The 19,801-nt window shown below is 36.3% G+C and overlaps 2 protein-coding genes across 6 annotated transcripts in view; one reads left to right on the top strand and one right to left on the bottom strand.

The window, feature by feature from the left end:
* LOC106878695 (coiled-coil domain-containing protein 174) overlaps positions 1-12,924 on the bottom strand; it is a 22,155-nt gene extending 9,231 nt beyond the window's left edge. Inside the window, exons 1-7 of the mRNA XM_014927985.3 lie at positions 12,790-12,924; positions 9,353-9,457; positions 6,535-6,632; positions 4,223-4,284; positions 3,237-3,375; positions 2,109-2,210; positions 1,109-1,281 (exon numbers count right to left, since the gene is read on the bottom strand). Of these exons, the coding sequence (XP_014783471.2) occupies positions 1,109-1,281; positions 2,109-2,210; positions 3,237-3,375; positions 4,223-4,284; positions 6,535-6,632; positions 9,353-9,457; positions 12,790-12,813 (703 nt within the window). The 5' untranslated portion in view covers positions 12,814-12,924. The remainder of the gene's footprint in view (positions 1-1,108; positions 1,282-2,108; positions 2,211-3,236; positions 3,376-4,222; positions 4,285-6,534; positions 6,633-9,352; positions 9,458-12,789) is intronic.
* A 127-nt stretch (positions 12,925-13,051) lies between these two features.
* The window catches only part of LOC106878697 (guanine nucleotide exchange protein SMCR8), a 92,154-nt gene continuing 85,404 nt past the window's right edge, over positions 13,052-19,801 (top strand). For 2 of the 5 annotated variants that reach the window (XM_089348126.1, XM_089348133.1), the window contains exon 1: positions 14,589-14,758. The gene's annotated coding sequence lies outside the window, so the exon portion shown is untranslated. Of the gene's footprint in view, positions 16,420-19,801 lie in introns of all 5 variants that reach the window. The other 3 variants (XM_089348128.1, XM_089348124.1, XM_089348125.1) reach the window with 3 other exon arrangements.

A 19,801-nucleotide genomic window follows, 5' to 3' on the forward strand; every position in this document is an offset into this window, starting at 1 on the left:
TGAGACGAGCAAGGACATTTTTTTTGTATTCAAAATATAATGCACACAACTACAAACATTGATTATGAAGATGAGGCCCTTATAACATCACATATTTCAGCTGCATTTACTCACACAAATACCCCGCTTCTTATATACTATCAAGAACAGGAATGTGTGCACATAGAGCATAAAAGCACTTCTCATAGATGCCAAGTGCTGAGTGAAAAACTATGTCACCCAATTCAACTGGAGATGTAGCTTTGGAAGTAAAAAAATGCACTTGATGTAAAGAAAATGAATGCATCACTTAAGCAACAAAATTCAATTGCAATATGTTGAATTAATTTTATTGTGAGAATAAATATTCTATATCAAAAAGGCTGCATCAAGAAGGGCATCCAAATTCCATCCAACCTATGCCAGCATGTAAAACCAGAAGTAAAACGGATGCTGATGATGCTATGTACAATGCCAAGATGTATTTGTTTACTGAGTTACAATTGAAGAATGACTACAGCTACAAGTATGACTATATGGTTAAAAGTTCACTTTAAATCATGTGGTTTTTAGGTTCAATCCCACCCTGTGCAAGTGGCTTCTACATTAGCTTCAGATTGAACCAAGCCAGACGGAAACAGTATGGAAGCTTGTTGAATGAATGAACTCCTATCTATAAAAGGAACTACAAGCACTTTCACTTACATATATACACGACAGAACTATCTACCGAATCCACTTATAAGGCTCTGGTTGGTCCAAGGCCACACAGTAGAAGACACTTGCCCAAGGTGCCATGCAGTGGGACTGAACCCAAAACTATGTGGTTGGGAAGTGGCCTTCTTAACCACACAGCCACACCTGTACTTATGTGTTTGCTTTTAGGTCGTAGACTTAATCTGTTGCCCAGTTTAATTCACTAATCACTGGGTGTAGTCCAATCTGTTGCAAGCTTTCAAAACCTCCTCATATTGCTTCCTACTAGAGTAATCTGTAAGTCAAAGTTTCTTTCTTTCTTTCCTTCACCAACCCTGGGGACCACCCTGCTTGTCCTTCTCTGACTAATCTACAAAGAGAGTTAAACTATTTATAAAAAGCTGCATGAAAAACAAAGAAATGTATTTGTTACCATCAAATCTGACGTTTTCATAATGGATTGGACCAATTGGTCCTTCAACAGCCTTTCTTTCTTCAGCATCCCATTTTTCATGTAGCATTTGTCGATACCTTTCTTGTGGATCAAGTATTTCAGATTTATCTGATTCACTATTCGATTTACTTTGAATTTCTTCAGAATTTTTACTGTAACAACAATAAATCAACTGTTTTAAGTAAAATTGGGATAAAAAGAACAAAAAAAAACGAGAAAAATGCATAAAAAAATACAGGTGTTGTTAAGAAGTTTGCTTTCCAACCAGGTTTAGTTCCACTGTGTGCTACCTTGGGCAAGTGTTGTCTACTATAGACCCAGGTCCTGATCAAAGCCTTGAGTGCACTTTGGTAAATAGAAAATGAAAGAAGCCCACAGTGTGTGTGTGTGTGTGTTTATATTGCTTTGTCTTCACATTACATGATAATGGTAAACTATTATTTCCAATCTTCCATGAAGACCGATCTAGACATGGGTAAATATTAGCTTGCTTAGAAACAAGTGAAGGTTTGTGAGAAGAGCATCTGACCTCTAAAAAGCTGTTTCAATGAATTCCATCTGACTTAAGCAGGCATGGAAAACATCACCATCATTTAACGTCCATTGTCCATGCTGGCATGGGTTGGACAGTTTGACTGGGCTGGCACACTGGAAGGCTGCACCAGACTCCAGTCTGATTTGGCATAGTTTTCTATGGCTGTATGCCCTTCCTAGTGCCAACTACTCCGAGAGTGTAATGGGGGGCTTTTACGTGCCACCAGCACAGGTACTATTTGCATGACACTGGGGTGTGTTTATGTGCCACCAGCACTGGGGGCGATATAATCAGCTTAACCCCTCCCCCGAAATTGCTGGCCTTGTGCCAGAATTTGAAAGCAACGTAACATCAATTTTTATTAACATTTATAGACAGAGAAAAGTGTTATCGAATCTTCAACTTTAATTTATCTAATTGAAAAAAAGAACAAAAGTAATTTACTTGGTAGGAAGCAAGCCTAATTCTTTATCTCTGTCCTGCATAAATTTTAAATCTTTCTTCAAACAAGTCCGAGTTCTTCCCAAACTATCTGTATACTCAATCCTATAAAATACAATGGTAATATTTATTAATATGCAAATTCAATTCCATTTTACACCAGAAAAAAAGGCAAAAGAAACACATAGAAAGGAGAGATAGAAGATGGGTAGATGACGGGGTATAAATATGGCTACATGAATGCATGGCTGATTCGTTAAAAAGATCATTTTGTAATCACAGTCCCAGATTTGATCACTAAGTAATACCATAAGCAAGGGTAATCTAACACAGCCTCAAATTAATCCAAGGTATATATGAAGGAAATTAAGTAGATGGACTTGATTCCGTGTGTCCATAGAACACTCAGCCACTTGCTGAGTTGATAGACTTAACTGAGTTGAAAGACTTAACAACTAGAACAGTCATCAATCAGAATTGATAGATGAGTCCATTAGTGTTTTCTTCTACCACAGTTAAAAATTAGGTGTTACAAGTATTACTTCAATAAATTTTGTACATATTTATATTTATAGAAAGGTACAGTTGTAGGCATCATTGCATTGCTAAGAAGTTTTCAATGCAAACATGAGATTTGAAGTTCATTCCTACAGCATGACACTATGGGTAGGTGTCTTCTGATATAGTCTTGAGTTGACCAATGCCTTGCAAGTGAAATTTGTAGTCATAAGTTATCGGAGGGCAGGAGTGTGTCTGTCTGTCTGTACCTTCTGATTGTCTTCATATCTTTTACACACTGCAAAACCAATGTCAATGTACATGTGGTCTTATTGTTTACATCTGCCATAAAATTGTGTGTGGCCATTTAGCTGTTTGTTGTTTGAAAGATCAGGAGCAAATAGTACCTAAGTGAAAGTTGGTAACAGGAAAAACGCCTGGCTGTTGAAAAATTGCCTGAGTAAATTTCAACCAACCCATGCTATCATGAAAAAGCTGGGCATTAAAACAATAATGATGACAATGGTGATGATAGCACCATCACACACAATGGCAGCAAAGAAAAACAAATGTAAAAACATTGGAAAACAAAATTTATAAATGAGAAATGTAAAACAAGTGACAAATGTTTACCATTGTTCTTCAGGATCATCAGTCGAACTATCAAACTCTTGTTCTGTTTCCTCTGATGAAACCTTATGTTTTTCACTAGAGATTTTATCAATGGCTTTCTTTTGAAAATCAACAAGGAAAATTTGGCTTCCATCTTCATCTAATATCAAACAAAATAATATAATTAATAGCTAATGAAACTATAAATATAAGTCATGTGTTTAGTAAAGTTTAATGCAGTGATTCAGAAGATAAGCTATGGAACTAATAATTACAAGTTAAAATTCTGGTTATCTTCATTATTATTATGTTTTAGCTTTAAGGAACATACACTTCTCTATGAAATACAGAGTTACAGATGTAACTCCTCCACTTTATAAAAAAAAAAACATCATCATCAATTTAGGAAATAAACAGAGAAAAGATAGTATGTGTGAGTTGTTAATCACCAGTATATAGAAAAAACAAACATTATAATAATAATTTCTTTCTAATAGACAAATATGTATATATATTTGATTAATCTAATTCGAGAACATTATTGAAATCTCTTTCATTTACATTATAAGGCTGGATTTACAACCATGATGTTATGATCTCTAGAAATCATAAAAAGTAACATAACTACAGTACTGAGTCCTAGAACTTATAGGGGTGGTTATCCAGTTTCCATGGTGTATAAGTAACTGAGATCACAACATTCCTGTGAACTGGGCACCAGTCCATTGCAGGTTACTCACTGCTGGTTAGACTGAAGCAATGTGAAATGAAACATTTTGCTCAAGAACACAACATGCCACCAAGTCCTTAAATCAAAACCACAATCTTATGATGGTGTGTGTAACACCCTAAGTAACAGACCATGCATCTTCACAGAAACTGTACAACTGGTAGCCAATTGTTGGAGAAAACTGAATAATGCAAAACAAAAACTGAAACTTTAATTAATCAATCAATATGATGGATTAAAAAACAATTCACTTTACAAACAAACAATATATACTTACCAGGTATATTTTGATCATTAGTTATTTTCTCATAGAGTTGGCTTTTTAATTCAAGAACTTTTCTGGAAAAGAAATATTTTTTTCATTGTACATAAAGAAAAATGCAAATAACAACCACCAATCACTTTTAAACATACCTGAAGCCTTCTTAACAAGAAATATCATCATCTTGATACAAAGTAAAATTAATACTAATTTATTTTGTAATTTCTTGACTATTAATGCTCATGGTCTTTTTCTAACCAATTCATAACATTATTTTTTTTTCACTTTTATTTTATTTCTTTAAATTCATAAAAGAAAATCCTAAATTATATTCTCTATCTATTGTAGTAAGTTTATAAATTGTTGTGTAGAATTAAGTTTAGTATAGTATAGTAAACTCACATTTCATTAACTACATTAACTATACTATTTAAGCAGATTATAGAATATTTTACATAATAATGAGAACATCATCACCATCATCATTTTAACGTTTATTTTTCCATGCTTGCATGGATAAGATGGGATTTGTTGAGGTGAACTTTCAATGACCAGATGCCCTTCTTGTTGCCAATCCTCATATGCTTCCAAGTAAGGTAATATTTCCCCATGACCAGACATGTTTCACAAAAAATCAGAAACGAAGGACGCCACTACCATGACATTGACACTCATTTACAACTATCATGCAATGTCAGGCAAGGAAACAATAACACGCACACACGTACATATCCCCCTCGTAGTAATCCCCTTATATGCTACCATGAAACTGACCCCCCACACACACACACCTCCCCAAGGGCTTATAGACCTGTGAACTGCATGGTGACCTCAACAGTGCAGATGACATTAAAAAAAGCACCTATTCCTCACTGTAAAGTGGTTGGCATCAGGATGGGCATTCAGCCATAAAAACTATGCCAAAGCAGATTTGAGTTCAATGCAGTTCTTGGGCACATCAGATCCTGTCAAACCATCCAACTCATTCCAGCATGAAACATGAACATTAAATTATGACAATAATTAGCCTAGGCAAAGTTCAGAGAGCTCTTACTTCTGCTGGTGACAAAGGGCTTCTTGCTCAGAGTAAAAGGTAGACTGTATGACACATGTGTATGAACAGCCATGCTACATGGCAGTGAAACATGGGCTGTGACTGTTGAGGACGTGCAAGGAATGAAGCCAGTATGCTTTGCTGGATGTGTAATGTCAGTATGCATACTCGACAGAGTGTAAGTACCTTGAGAGAAAAGTTGGACCTAAGAAGCATCAGATGTAGTATGCAAGAGAGACAACTGCGCTGGTCTGGTCGTGTGGCGAGAATGGATGAGGACTGCTGTGTGAAAAAATGCCACACCCTGTGGAAGAGGTAGACCCAGGAAGACCTTGGATGAGGTGGTGAAGCATGAGCTTCGAACATTAGACCTCACCAAGGCAATGACTAATGTCTGAGACCTTTGGAAATATGCTGTGCTTGAGAAGACCCGGCAAGCCAAGTCAGACTATAACTCGTGGCCTATGTCAGGGTGTAACCAGCCCACTTATGCGTACCTTTCTTTCATTGGACACTAAACCCTGCTTGCAAAGACCTGTTGAGGCAAGTGAAATCGAAATCAAATTCGATGACTGGTATCCATGCTAGTGGAGCACTAAGAGCGTGATCGTTGCCAGAGCAGCTGACTGGCTTCCATGCCGGTGGTACGTAAAAAGCAGCATTCAAGCGTGATTGTTACTAATATTGCCTTACTGGCACATGAAAAAATATTCGAGCAAGGTCGTTTCCAGTGCTGCTGGACTGGCTCCTGTGCAGGTGGCACGTAAAAAACACCATTTGAGCATGGCCGTTGCCAGTACTGCCTGACTGGCCCTCGTGTCGGTGGCACATTAAAGCACCCACTACACTCTTGGAGTAGTTGGCATTAGGAAGGGCATCCAGCTGTAGAAACTCTGCCAGATCAGATTTGAACCTGGTGCAGCCATCTGATTCGCTAGTCCTCAGTCAAATCGTCCAACCCATGCCAGCATGGAAAGCGGACGTTAAATGATGATGATGATGATGATGATGATTACAACAGACTTCTTTCAGTTTCTGTCTCACAAAGCTTTGCTCAACCCAGGGTTATAGAAGAAGACACTTGCCCAAGTTAACGCATAGTGGGAATGAACCCAGAGTGTGGTAGGGAAGCAAACTTCTTGCCCCATAGCCATACTAGCACCCTTAAATTATATTATATATATCTGCAAAATATCAAAATCAGAAGAATTAAGAACCAAGCTACTTTTTAAAATCTTGATAAAAGATGTATGAAAACTGAGAAAATCCTCACCGAGATTTTTCTAATGAGTCCTCTTCTTCTTTCTTGGCAACATAATCCTTTTTAGCTCGTTCATCAACTCCACTATTTTTTCTCAATATTGTTGTTTTCTGAAGTATGAAAATTACTGATAAATTAAGTATAATGATGTGAATCGGATAATGTAAATTTAATAATAACAGTTTCCATAGAGCTGTATCTACAGGGGATTTTATCTCCTAGTTTCCACTGCAGTGATACTTTGCTCTTCCTTCTGCACATTAATCCTTTTAGTATTTAAACAGGCCATATCCGGCCCAAATATTCTACCTGTTTTATGTTCGAACTGGCCAGGTTCAGTCTCTCACACCAACCTTACAATATCATTCTAAAAATAAACAGTCTCATCATCAAAATCTCAAAACTATGAGATAACACATGATTAATTCAAAACAATGAGAATAGGTATTAAATTATTTGACAAGGTAAACTGAATGCTAAAGAATTAATAGCCTACACCATTCCAGAACATGCTAATGAAGTTTCTTTGCTTATGAATTGTGCTGCACTCCAAGATTCCATTATGTATCCTACAATGCTATTACCTGCTGGCACTTCTATTTTATTTTTTTTATGGTTTGGTTTAGTTTAGTTTGGAAATAGGGAGCTCCTCACTCCATAGGCTCTTGCAGCATCTCTAATATTGATGAGATTAATGTTATTCTTAAGCAACTGCTAGTCAACGTATGGAGGAAAAATATGGAGAGAAGAAAGATTCAGCATGGTGGTTACTATGGTACCAGAGGAGGGATATTAAAATATGGATGATAAGAGGAGGAGAGATGAGTCAAGTGGTCCAGGGTGGAACTGGTATGAGACCATAGCCACTGTACTAGCAGTAGGTAAAGCAGGGTGAAGAGACAATAAGCTTGTGGACCAAAGGTTGAAGGATGTTGGTATTTAACACCATACCAATCAGTCAGGTGGCCCTTTTTGAATGCAGCCTAAGATGCTAGTAGGCTTAGCAATAGCATTGTCCTGGTATGGGAGTATTATTCTATTGTGGGTCTAACTTGAGCTTGAAGCATTTTTTTTTAATACTAAAGACGAGGGCCAATTTTGGGATGCAATCTTTGCTTCTACTCCACCTCCACACACACATTCTCTTATCCAAATAATGCCACCCTTAATATCTCCTTAATGTTTTTCACACAAGCATCATCAACATTCGGTCTAGATACTTCATGACAGACATACTCTGTTTCCATGATCAAAGACCATGAATATTTTTCAGTGAAGAAATATAACCTAATCTTCCTGGACAGCAGCAAAACATAATTTCTAGACATACCAAAGAAACAACCTTGCAATACTATACACTTCTCTACACAACTAGGTGACTACAAATTCCCCACAACTCCTGATGATCCACCATGACAACTACATATCAGTAACATAGATAACACTTCATTCCTTTAACTAGGTTTCCCCAAAAATTTCAACAATAACTACTTCTGATGCAATTGTCGATAGAGTACTGCATATATATCTAGGACAGTGCAGGCTGCTAAGCACATACAATTATTTTATACTGCATCCAAATGAATAGCATTCATAGGAGGATTGTCAAAAAGACTTACCAATGTACTACAACCACTAGCTCCCATATTGTTTGTTCACCCTACCTCTTCTACTGCAATGAACTTTTCTCTCCTGCCACCTCAGTTAGCTCTACTCCCATTGTTCTTACCATTATCCAAACCCTTACAACAAACAGTCATGGTTATGAGCACGGTTCCTTTCTTTTGATTAATTAAAAATCATCTAAGTCTTGGTTCCTGACAAACTTCAAGAGATATTATTATGACATATTTTGTATCCTTTATCCCTCTCTTGGTCTCTGCCATATTAACTTTTATGCATTTGGATTCTGAACATACTTCCAGATTTGAAATTTTTTTCTGAAGATATTTGACAAATTATTTGTGAGCCAAGAAATAAGTATATAAATATTCCAAAAGATGTTGAAATCTTCAACTCTGTATCTACTATATAAAGAATTTTTAATGTGGAGAAGCAGGTTGAAGACAGAATCCATCAGTGTACTAAATGCACTACCAACCTCAATTTTGTTCACAAAAATTTTATACACAGCCCAAGCTTTTCTTACAAACAATTCAGCAACTCTTAGTCAGTACCTCACCACCACCAATAGACTACAGAGCATGGAATTCAAGTTGATATGTGATTTTTGCAGTTGCTTCAGCATTTTATACAAGTTAACTGACCTTGTACTCATTTCGTGTTGATTTTAACTGCATGCAAGACTTGTTCCACCAACTGTATCTGTTTGACTTTATTACAAGCTTGATCTTGTATACTAGTCATTAGCAATAAAACTTTCGTGCACCACCTGGTTATGTATATCATCTGTAAAATTTCATTGTTGCATCAATTCCAAATATATCTATAGTTTTACCCACTCTTATGCCTATTATATTGCCTTACTAATCTTTCTTATAGTAATCCCTGCACCATCATCATCATCATCATTTAATGTCTGACTTTCATGGTAGCATGGGCTGGATGATTTGACAGGAGCTGACAAGCAGAGGATTGCACCAAGCTCTACTTACTGCTTTGGCATGGTTTCTATGGCTGGATACCCTTCCTAATGCCAACTACATTACAGAGTGTTCCAAGTGCTTTTTCATGTGGCACCATCACTAACCACAAAAATACAAACTTTTGATGTCTCCAACTAAATACTGACCATTTTTTATTCCCCTTTTTAAGTGCAACCAACCCTTAATTTCTCACAAAATTTTGCAGGAAACACAGTTGTACTTACTTTTGCAGTTGTTTTCCCTTTAATGTAATTAGTTGACGCACATTTAAGTTTTTCTTTCTTGAACTCTTCTTGTTTCCTAAAAAGTTCTGCTTTCAGTTCAATCAACTATGAAAAATATTACACCAAAAGTAGGAATTATTAAATGAAAAAACTATTAACAGTCAATATGTAACAAAATATCCTGAAAATAAAGTAAATAAAAACATATTATTAAAAGTAAATTATTTATAAAATTTACTCTTACAGTAAATTTATTTATCAGATTAGAAACATGCAAAATTCAGTAAGTATAAAAGCCCAAAACAATTTTCACATGAGTGAAATCATAGTCATGGCCAATGCCGGTGCCACCCATCCCAGTGGCATGTAAAAGGCACCATTCAGGCATGGCTGATGTCAATGCCACCTGACTGGCACCCATGCCAGTGGCACATAAAAAGCAACATCTGAGCGTGACTGATCCCAGTGTCACCTGACTGGCACCCGTGCTGGTAACACATAAAAAGCACCATTCAAGCATAACTGATGCCAGTGCCATCTGACTAGCTCCTGTGCTGGTTGCACATAAAAAGCACCCACTACACTCTCAGAGTGGTTGGCATTAGGAAGGGCAATGAGCTGTAGAAATCTTGCCAAATCAGATTGGTGCCTGATGCAGCCTCCCAACTTGCCAGTCCTCAGTCGAACTGCCCAACCAATGCCAGCATGGAAAGTAGACGTTAAATGATGATGATGATGAAGAAGAGAATCTTATTTTTCAGAGAAGCAAATTGGAATAAATAATGTTTCTTTTGCTTAAAATTATAATGCAATTCCAAAAGAAAATTATCACCACAAGCATCATTATCACTGTTTTAATGTCCACTTTTCCACTTGCATAAGTCAAACGAAATTCAGTGAAGCAATTTCTCTTCAGCCGGATGCTCTTCCTGTTACCAATTCTCACCTTTTCCCAAGCAAAGTAAGACAGTCTTCCCAATGGCATGTAGAAAAGAGAGGAAAGTAATGAGAAGAGAGGGAGTGATAGACAGCTATGTGAAGCTTGTTGGTAAGGTGATTTAATAGCAACAACAGTGTGAATGGTATGGTAGGTGTGATAGAAAATGGGTGACAGAAGAGGGAGTACTGGATAGTGGCAGCTTGTGTATAGGCACTGCAGAACTGCAGCACCTCCTATTTCTACTTGATATTATTGATAACATTCAATATAATGAGTCCTTTTCTCTTTAATTCTTTCTTTATACTTGTACATTATATAATCCTTAATTTTAATGTCAGTAGCTATCCCCTAGTTTATGAAAAAAATGCAAAAATTCTTGGATAGAACTGTGCGCTTCACAGTTCCAGCGATGCAGTATTTGGCTGTTGTGCACATGCTCACATGTCTGAGACAGAAAGTTGCATGCTAGAGAGAGAGTGCACTGTGGTTCATGTAGTGCTGACACTGATGAAAGGTAGTGTTTCTTTTTGATTCCATGTGTGTTGTGTTTAAAAACGTGTTTATATTCTTGAATATGATAAAGTGTAGAATCAGATTATTATCCTGCTTCCAGCTAGTGTTGCTGCCATGATTTGAAAAATAGGGCAGATTTTCCCCACTTATTTTGTGATTTAGGGGGTATTTTTGGAAAACAAAGGGGAATTTATAGTGGTGTTCAGTGAACAAATTAAACACACTACTCAGCAGTGGCTAAAATGTGAACCGATCAAGTTTATGTATAAATATTTTTTTTTATATGTTTGTTTCCTTTTACACAATATTAAAACTAAAAATTTTCTGAAGCAGCACTGCCAATAATTTTATCTACGAGCTGCCACTGGTACTGGGAGAGAGAGTAATGACTAAAGTGAGACACATTGATGCAAATATTTTATTTAATGTCTTTTGGCGGGCGGAGGGCTTCGGGTTAAAGACAGTAGGGTGTAATTTAAAGTAAATTTAGCTGCTGTTTCTTGTAGGCTATCCTACTTGTCACATTTTTTCTACAAGCACCAGCCTGCACAAGTTCAAATTGATCATTGAGTTCACATGTTTGGGAAAGCCTGCAAGGAACATAGCTGCTGCCACATCTCCCTCCTCCAACTGAATAATCCAAACAAAAATATCACAAAAGATGGGTCTCCTTTTGAGAGCCAAAAAATACCTGTCCTGTAGAGTTGCTGATCCTATAGAAGTCAGAAATGTGTCTTAGAGAACCTGCAAAAGTCATAGGCACAACCCTTTCTCCAGACAAATCTATTCACATTTGAGACAATGGACTAGATTTTAAAAATTCATCTAACTGAGACAAACGTTTATTCCTTGAGCAAATATAGGAGACTCTATGTAGTTATCCTACTAGCTAGAAATGGTATTCTACAGTCTCAAAAAAGATATATTACATAATGTTGTCAGAGATGACTGAACAAGGCAAGATTATAGTTGGAATACTTTAGGTCGTAGGTCTACTGACATGGGGCTACACAAAAAAACATTCATTCTTATAACTTTAGCAGATACATCTTTTATGTTTTACTTGTTTCTGCCATTGGACTTTAGCCATGCTGAGGCACCACATTGAAGGGTACAGTCAAACAAATCGACTCCTGTATTAATTTTTAAAATCTGGTATTTATTCTATTGATATCTTTTGTTGAACCGTTTAGCTCGGGACGTAAACATATCAACATTGGTTGTCAAACAAAAACACACGTGTGTGTGTGTGTATATATATATATATATACTCGCACACACGCAACGGGCTTCCACACAGTTTCTGCCTACAAAATAATTCACTCATAAGGCATTGGTCGACCTGGGTTACTTGCCCAAGGTGCCGTGCAGTGAAACTGAACCCGAAACCGCCTGATCGCAAACCACACTGCCATGCCAATGCCTATTGAAACTTTTTTTTCTCTCTCATGATTTCGTCAAAGGAGGAACGAGCAGTATTTATAGTCTTTTTTTTTTTGTTTAATACTTTCCGAGTCTTTCGGGAGGTACCAGATGGTGGCGTTTAACTGAGTAAAAGATTATGTCTATCAACTTCAGTTTTCAAGGCTTCTGTTCACTCGAAGTTATAATAGAAGACACTTGCTGAAGGTGCTGTGTAGCGAGATTGAACCTAAAAGCATGTCATTGTAAAGCAAACTTCTTAACATCTGCACCCTCCCCGAACTGCTAGTTTATCATCCTTTCTTATACTCTGCATTTATCCATTCCTTCTTCCTAAAAGCTGTATTCCTTTAGAATTGTTTTCCCCTACTGGTTACTATTATATTAGTTTTATTGTGTAACCTTAGCCCTCATTGTTCACTTATTTTTCTTTTTATACAATTATGAAAATATACACGAGGTAAAATTGAAAAAAAAACAAAATATATATATGTATATATATTAAACTCTAATGTCATAAACATTTCATGTGCAATATATAGTGAAATATTCCATTACATACCCCAGCTGAACTAACGTTGGACATTTTACTTTCTACACAGAAACACCGACTTTGCAGATGCCATCAGTAAATTCGTAGTCGTAAAACTTTGTTTATATTTATATTGCGAGTATTTTTATAAAATGATAAACTCTTACTTTATCAATAAATAATAATAAATTAAGTATACATATAGCTCTCTCTTAGTAGTCTCATTTTATTAAGGTTAACTATTTTAGTATATTAAGTTTAACAACGAATTGTATGTTTACGTCTTTGGTGCGAATTGATTTCTGTATAATTGTTTCAAACTGAATTCGATGTGGAGGAGATTGTATATTGCACTTTTATATTGTCTTTCCCAGCTGTTTTAGCAATGAAATTTAAGTGTTTTAATTGATGGTATATACAGGACTCAGTTACTCACAATCTCTGTCACATTACAATCTTTGATTTTATTAGATATAATAATTTCAATATATCACTGTTCTTCTGATCGAGTTTTCCCAACTAAACACATTCAACCAAATTTTGTTTAGCCACTTGTTATGGTTATAGATACTGTAGTTGCACTTTCTTAAAATAGTGAAACGACACCTTCTAAAAAAAAAAAACATTTAAAAATTTCTCTGTCACAGCATTCTCTAAACCAGACACGGGTCTTATTTAAACCTTTATAACTATAATACACATGTCATGATTATGTATAATACTTTGTACTAAAAGTTTGTAACATGGAAATCTGACAATACAATTTTAATGATTTGCTGTTCAACATAGCAGTGCAATTTCTGATTTCATTTTATTTTCGCCCTACTTATTTCAAACCATTACATTGCAAGTATTGCATCATTAATTTATACTATTGCTTTATCTTTGGGAGTAAAAATTTGGTCAGCATAGTTGTTCAAAATAAGCATTTGAAACAGGTACTTCTTTCTAAAGAAATTTTTCCTCAATTTTGACCCGATTGTAATTGAGGTTACTAATAAAATATCCGGATACCTTTTGATTTTTAACAATCAAAGTTCTATCAATTTTCCCCACACAAATGTCTAATTAAATAATTTTCAAATTCCAAAAGATGATGTCTAGAATGGGGCAAAATGAGTAATGGCTAATTTCAATTTCTTTTCTTTAACTCCTTGGTGGGTGAATAAATATATCAGGAAGAGAGCCACTTTAGCAGATCGTGAAGAAGAATATTTTATGTTGAGTTTTTAGATTTAGTCAAATTTCGTTAACTTCATACCGTGTTCTTTTTTTCCATGAGCCCCTAGGTATTTTAAATTTTTGTTGCATTTTTAATCTTCCTGATGTGTAAGTATGGATATTGATGTGTATGAGTCTTTTTCCAAATGTAGGACTGAAGCGGCAAATTTACCCTATCTTGTTTTACTCATTTTGCCCCGGCTAAATTTGTCTTTTACATGCTCAAAAAGAACGGAGATAATTTTCTGAAAAAGTTTTCTGAATATTTTACTGTTTGGCGGAGGTAAAGAATACGTACACCACCCATTTTCGGCGTAACAAAAATCCTAACCCTAACCCTAATCACCGGGTGTACGTATTCTTTACTTTGCCTAGTGTTTTTAATTCATTTAGAGAAGGTCATTTGCTTAAATCATATAGTTTTTGCGGTTAATATATAGATCCGCACCCGGTGGAAAAATTGAAAAAAAAATAGTGTAGTAGTTCCGAGCACTAAATCTCAACGTCCGGTCACAGGAGTGAAACAAAAATCATGTAATACTTCTAATGCAATGTATATTGAACAAATATGAAGAAAAATATGCGCGTTGGCAAACGGGGGGGGGGGGGGGAGATTTAGTGCTCGGGTTGTGTGAATTTTCCGAGCCCTCTCTCCATTTTCGCATCGCGCAATTTTTCCTTCATATTTGTTCAATATACGGTGCACTTCAACTACTACACTATTTTTTTTTCAATTTTTCCACCGGGTGCGGATCTATATAAAAACCGTTTTTGCAAGGTAGTGAACACTTATAGAAAATCTGTTTCTTCTCAAAGTCAAAAAATGCAGTAAATATTACTCATTGTCCCCTCTACCTATATTGTTCTCAATACTACATATAATGTTAGATTATTCCTATCTTTTCGTTTTGACTTGCAGGACTGTCGTTGTTGTTAGTTAATTTCCGTAAAAACATTTTATTTATTCACTTTTGTTTTAAACTGAAAGAGAGGAGTAAGTGAAAGATGTATGTGTGTGTGTGAGAGTGAATTAAGAGGTGTGTTGTCATGTATACGTACATACATAAATACATGTGCATACATCTTTTTTTGTATGTGTGTGTGAGAGAGACAGAGTGATGTTTAAGTGGCTCTCTCTCACGCACACATGCAAAAGAGATGTATTTATGTATGTATGTATACATGACAACACGCCCCTTCATTCTCTCTCTCTCTCTCTCTCTCTCTCTCTCTCTCTCTCTCTCTCTCACACACACACACACGTCCATTTCATAAACACGTACATACAGCTTTCACTTTCTCCTTTTTCGTTTTAAAACAAAAGTAAATAAATTTTTAAAAATTACGGAAATTAACGAACAATCATATGGTCCCATATCGAATTTTGACAGTCCTGAGGGCTATACCGAAGGAACGCCGGAGAATTGTAATTTCAGTACATAATAAACAAAACTGCTGAATATCGTTTAACAACAGTTTTATTTACATTCCATACTGGTAGCTAAATCAATGTATCCGATATAGGCTACAGCAATTAGAGCATAGCACATGACCCCGATTTCCACATTTAAAAAATAATGCAGCCAAAATGAATTTACAAATAAACTCATTGGAGTAAATATTACCAAAATTAACATGAATATAGCATTCTACAAGTTTATTGATTAGTTTTATGCATACAAACACACACACAGGGTTCAAAAGGTTTTGAGGATACTTACCACTTAAAAGGTTATTATTTCTTTCAGATTCCCAATAGCAGATAAAATGCTAACACGAAAAATGAAAAGATATGCACTCGTTGTTGCCATATGTGTTGAATACGGCAATTTAGGAATTGTTGACTTTCTAAAACCTGAGAGAGCTTCTGTACACAAATCAGACGGAATACTCTGGCAAGAATGTTGTAACTGTGTCAAAGAAAAAAGAAACATTTTAAAACTTTCAGATACAAGGGCACTGCAGTTCATCCAATGGGTTCAAAATATTATCTATGGTGATCCCTGAAAATCAACGGGTTCGCACTGTCGTTCTTACAAGTTGTATGTAATGAGGAGAGGCCAATTCATATCTGCAAAGACACAAGATCCATGCCAAACAGCTAATTACCAAGGTTAAAAACCATCATGAACGTAGTATACTTTGGTTCTTTTCTGAAGAGGAAAACTCTAAAACCAAAAGTCTAACAAGACAAATGACATAATTATGTGCAAATCCTTCTGGTGTCCTCAGAGTGATGCACATTAAGTTTACAGCAGCTGGAAACCATCAGAATATTGGGAAAGAGTTACCTATATCATGATGATTTACACCAGGTGTCAAAATTCCAAAATCATGATTACTATTCAATGTTCTATCAACACTAATGGTTGTAAGACGTGATATGAACAGCTGCAATGGAAACTATGGAGCCATGGCCAACAGGAAGGAACACAGCAGGTATTTTGACTGCATCTGCATGCTGGGATTCATTCTCACAATTTTGAAGAGGGTCTTTGGCTCAATTCAGATGATTATGTGAAGCTGCTGGAGACTATAATATCAAAATGCCCACATCATGACTGCTTCTCAGTGCTCTGTGGACAGTGTAAAGGCTGTAAGATGTGACCTCGACAGCTGCAATGGAGATGATGAAGCCATGGCTAGCAGGCATTCTAACTGCACCTACTCACCAGAATTCATCTTCACATCTTTGAAGAGGGCCTTAGACTCAATTCAGATGGCTATATGAAGTTGCTGGTGACTAGTCAAAAACTGATTGGAAAGGATTGCTGCTAGAAGGCATTTTATGTATAGTTTAAGCTAGTTTAATGACCTGTAGCCCTGGAGATTTTTTTGAGAGTATAGTTGTCTCTTCTTCGGACAAGTCTGATATGTTTGAAGAAAATAGCTACATGCCTTGCAAATTCCAAGAGATCCAAACCACTGGACCAACCTAATTAAACTATGTATGTGTGTGTGTGTGGGGGGGTTAACAAAGTATACAGAAGAAATAGCATATAAACTGGTAAAAGGTTTGGCTGCATTAGAAGAAAATTTTGGTTATGAAAAGGCTGGGTATCTGAGCTGTTGGTAAAAGTTGTCCTTTTTTATTTTAACTATGTTGTAAAGGTTAAAAACTATTAAGCTAGTACTTTTAGATGCATTAAAATAAAATAGTTATGTAATTGCACCACTGTACCTTTTGTAGGATGCAGTGGTGCTATTTCACTCTGATTTACAGTTAAAGTTAGGTTTTTCACTTCCATATATTAATAGCAGCAAAAGATTTTTCACCCCACCATGCTTGTTTCAGTGCATCTAGATAGAATATAGATAGACATTTCTATTCAACAATTGCTCTATGGTCTTTGAAATTTTCTTCTATATTCTGAACTATCTCCCAAGTACTAAATTAAGTTTGCACATGATCCTGACATTTTATGCACTATTAATTTTTTTTTCTTACAGCTGACATAGGTTTTTCTTTCATAATTTTTTCCAAATATACTTCTCTAATGGTTGCTAATGTTGTTCTGCCACCAGTCAGGTCTAATTGAGTAAAACTATTATCAAAGACATTCCATCCTTATTCACACATAGTTTCTATGATTGTATCCTGGACAATGTTTTTTTTAAGACAGTGGGTGACACCTGGCTCCCATTTCTAGCAGGTTGAGCTACCACATAAAAGCATCTTTTGTAAGCTCATTCTTGCAAAGTTGACAGATTTGATGGATATACTGGTTTACTGTCTCTTTTATATGAAATTAACCTCCTGAAGGATTTTTCAGTGCCCCTGGACTGGCTTGTGCGGGTGGCACATAAAAGACGCCATTTCGAGCGTGGCCGTTTTCGTGCGGGTGACACGTAAAAGCACCCACTACACTCTCTGAGTGGTTGGCGTTAGGAAGGGCATCCAGCTGTAGAAACTCTGCCAAATTAGATTGGAGCCTGGTGTTGCCATCCGGTTTCACCAGTCCTCAGTCAAATCGTCCAACCCATGCTAGCATGGAAAGCGGACGTTAAACGATGATGATGATGTTAGACATTTCGGTATGAAGTGTGGAATCTATGAACAAAACAACACAGATACAAAAATTAGTCATTTTATTTTATCATGAACCAACTTATTCCAAAACTTGTTTTGGTTTATAGAGGATGTTCACCATCTGCTTTAGTTTTGAGTGTTTTCTTTGTTCTTGTGTTTCACTCTGTCTTTCTATTTGTAGTGAATACTTTATGTTGTCATATTTATGGTACCCATTAATTCAAAATTAGATCCAGAAATAGGCAATTTGCTTTTGTCAACAGCTGTCTAACACCAAGCAGGCTGGCATCAACAGATGTGTCTGCATCCTCACCTTTTGGTCCTATGACAGCTATTCATCCGTCCAGATACAATAGCATCAACATGTATTCATCATCACCTTTTGGATTTATCAAGTGGTGACCCAGAAGCTAGCAAAAGATATATTTGTGCAACACATGGCTTTCAGATTCTTTCTCATTTAAGACTTCTGGTCCCTTCCCAAGAGGATTACTATTAATTTCACAGAATCCTTTTACTTGCCATTTCTCAACTAGGATTGATCTGTAAATAGTGCACCTGCTGATAAAGCCTCCACATTTGCTGTTTAGTTTACTTCCAAGTCTACACACACACCAACAGCAACAACCTACTTTCTAAACCCTCTTCAGGTTACTCCCACAAAAGAAGACAATGTATCTGGCTGTGTCACATCTAATAATCTCAAAGTATGTTTTAGCACCAGCTCAGAGATCTATCCTGACCTCAAGAAGTGCAACTTTTCTAACCCTGCTGACTACTAGCCAATTTACATTATTTACATTATTTACATTTGACGGATATTTGTCCTCATCTTGTTTGTTGTTAACAACGTTTCGGCTGATATACCCTCCAGCCTTCGTCAGGTGTCTTGGGGAAATTTTGAATCTTGGTTCTCATTCCTAACGATGTTACTATTATATGGCGTAGTGGTTAAGAGCGCGGGCTACTAACCCCAAGATTCCGAGTTCAATTCACGGCAGCGACCTGATTAATAATAGTAATAATAATAATAATATAATAATAGTAACATCGTTAGGAATGAGAACCCAGGTTCAAAATTTCCCCAAGACACCTGACGAAGGCTGGAGGGTATATCAGCCGAAACGTGTTAACAACAAACAAGATGAGGACAAATATCTGTCAAATGTAAATAATTCCTCATTTCTTAAATATAGAACTGTACTAGCCAATTGTTCTCATTTTTAATATCTCAAGAGTAATAGAGATGATTGTAAGAATCTCTTCAATACTCAATTCTTTTAGGGACAGCTAGCATGGTTTCAAAAGAGAGATTTGATTGTCTATGTCCTACATCAGTGGTGTCTTTTTTTTGTGGGGGGTGGGGGGTGGGGCAAAAGCAATGCTGTTGCTCTTGACATAAAAAAAATCTTTGAGGAGATATACAAGAATAACCTAAGCATCCATGACAGACTCTCACTGCTTCCATAAATAGACATCTCAGAAACATTTTTCCGTGAGAACATGACATCCTACTTTCTGCCAATTACACCAAGACACAATCACTACACACATAAAGGGAACAGTTTTGCACCACACTGTCCATTTGTGAATAATAAATTCCTGTGGTATTTGTATCTTAAAATTCATGCTATTTGCATGTTGGAATGGTATACCTGGAACAATGACATTGTAGCATACCTCCAGTCATTCTACAGACTATTAACATATCTATTTAATCAGAGCTGATGATAAGGTAGAGCAAAGATTTAGATTAGCACCATGATTTCTGAATTCTGAAATCAGGTCAAT

This window comes from Octopus bimaculoides, chromosome 2, assembly GCF_046866305.1.
Source record: "Octopus bimaculoides isolate indiv1 chromosome 2, ASM4686630v1, whole genome shotgun sequence".
NCBI lineage: Eukaryota > Metazoa > Mollusca > Cephalopoda > Octopoda > Octopodidae > Octopus > Octopus bimaculoides.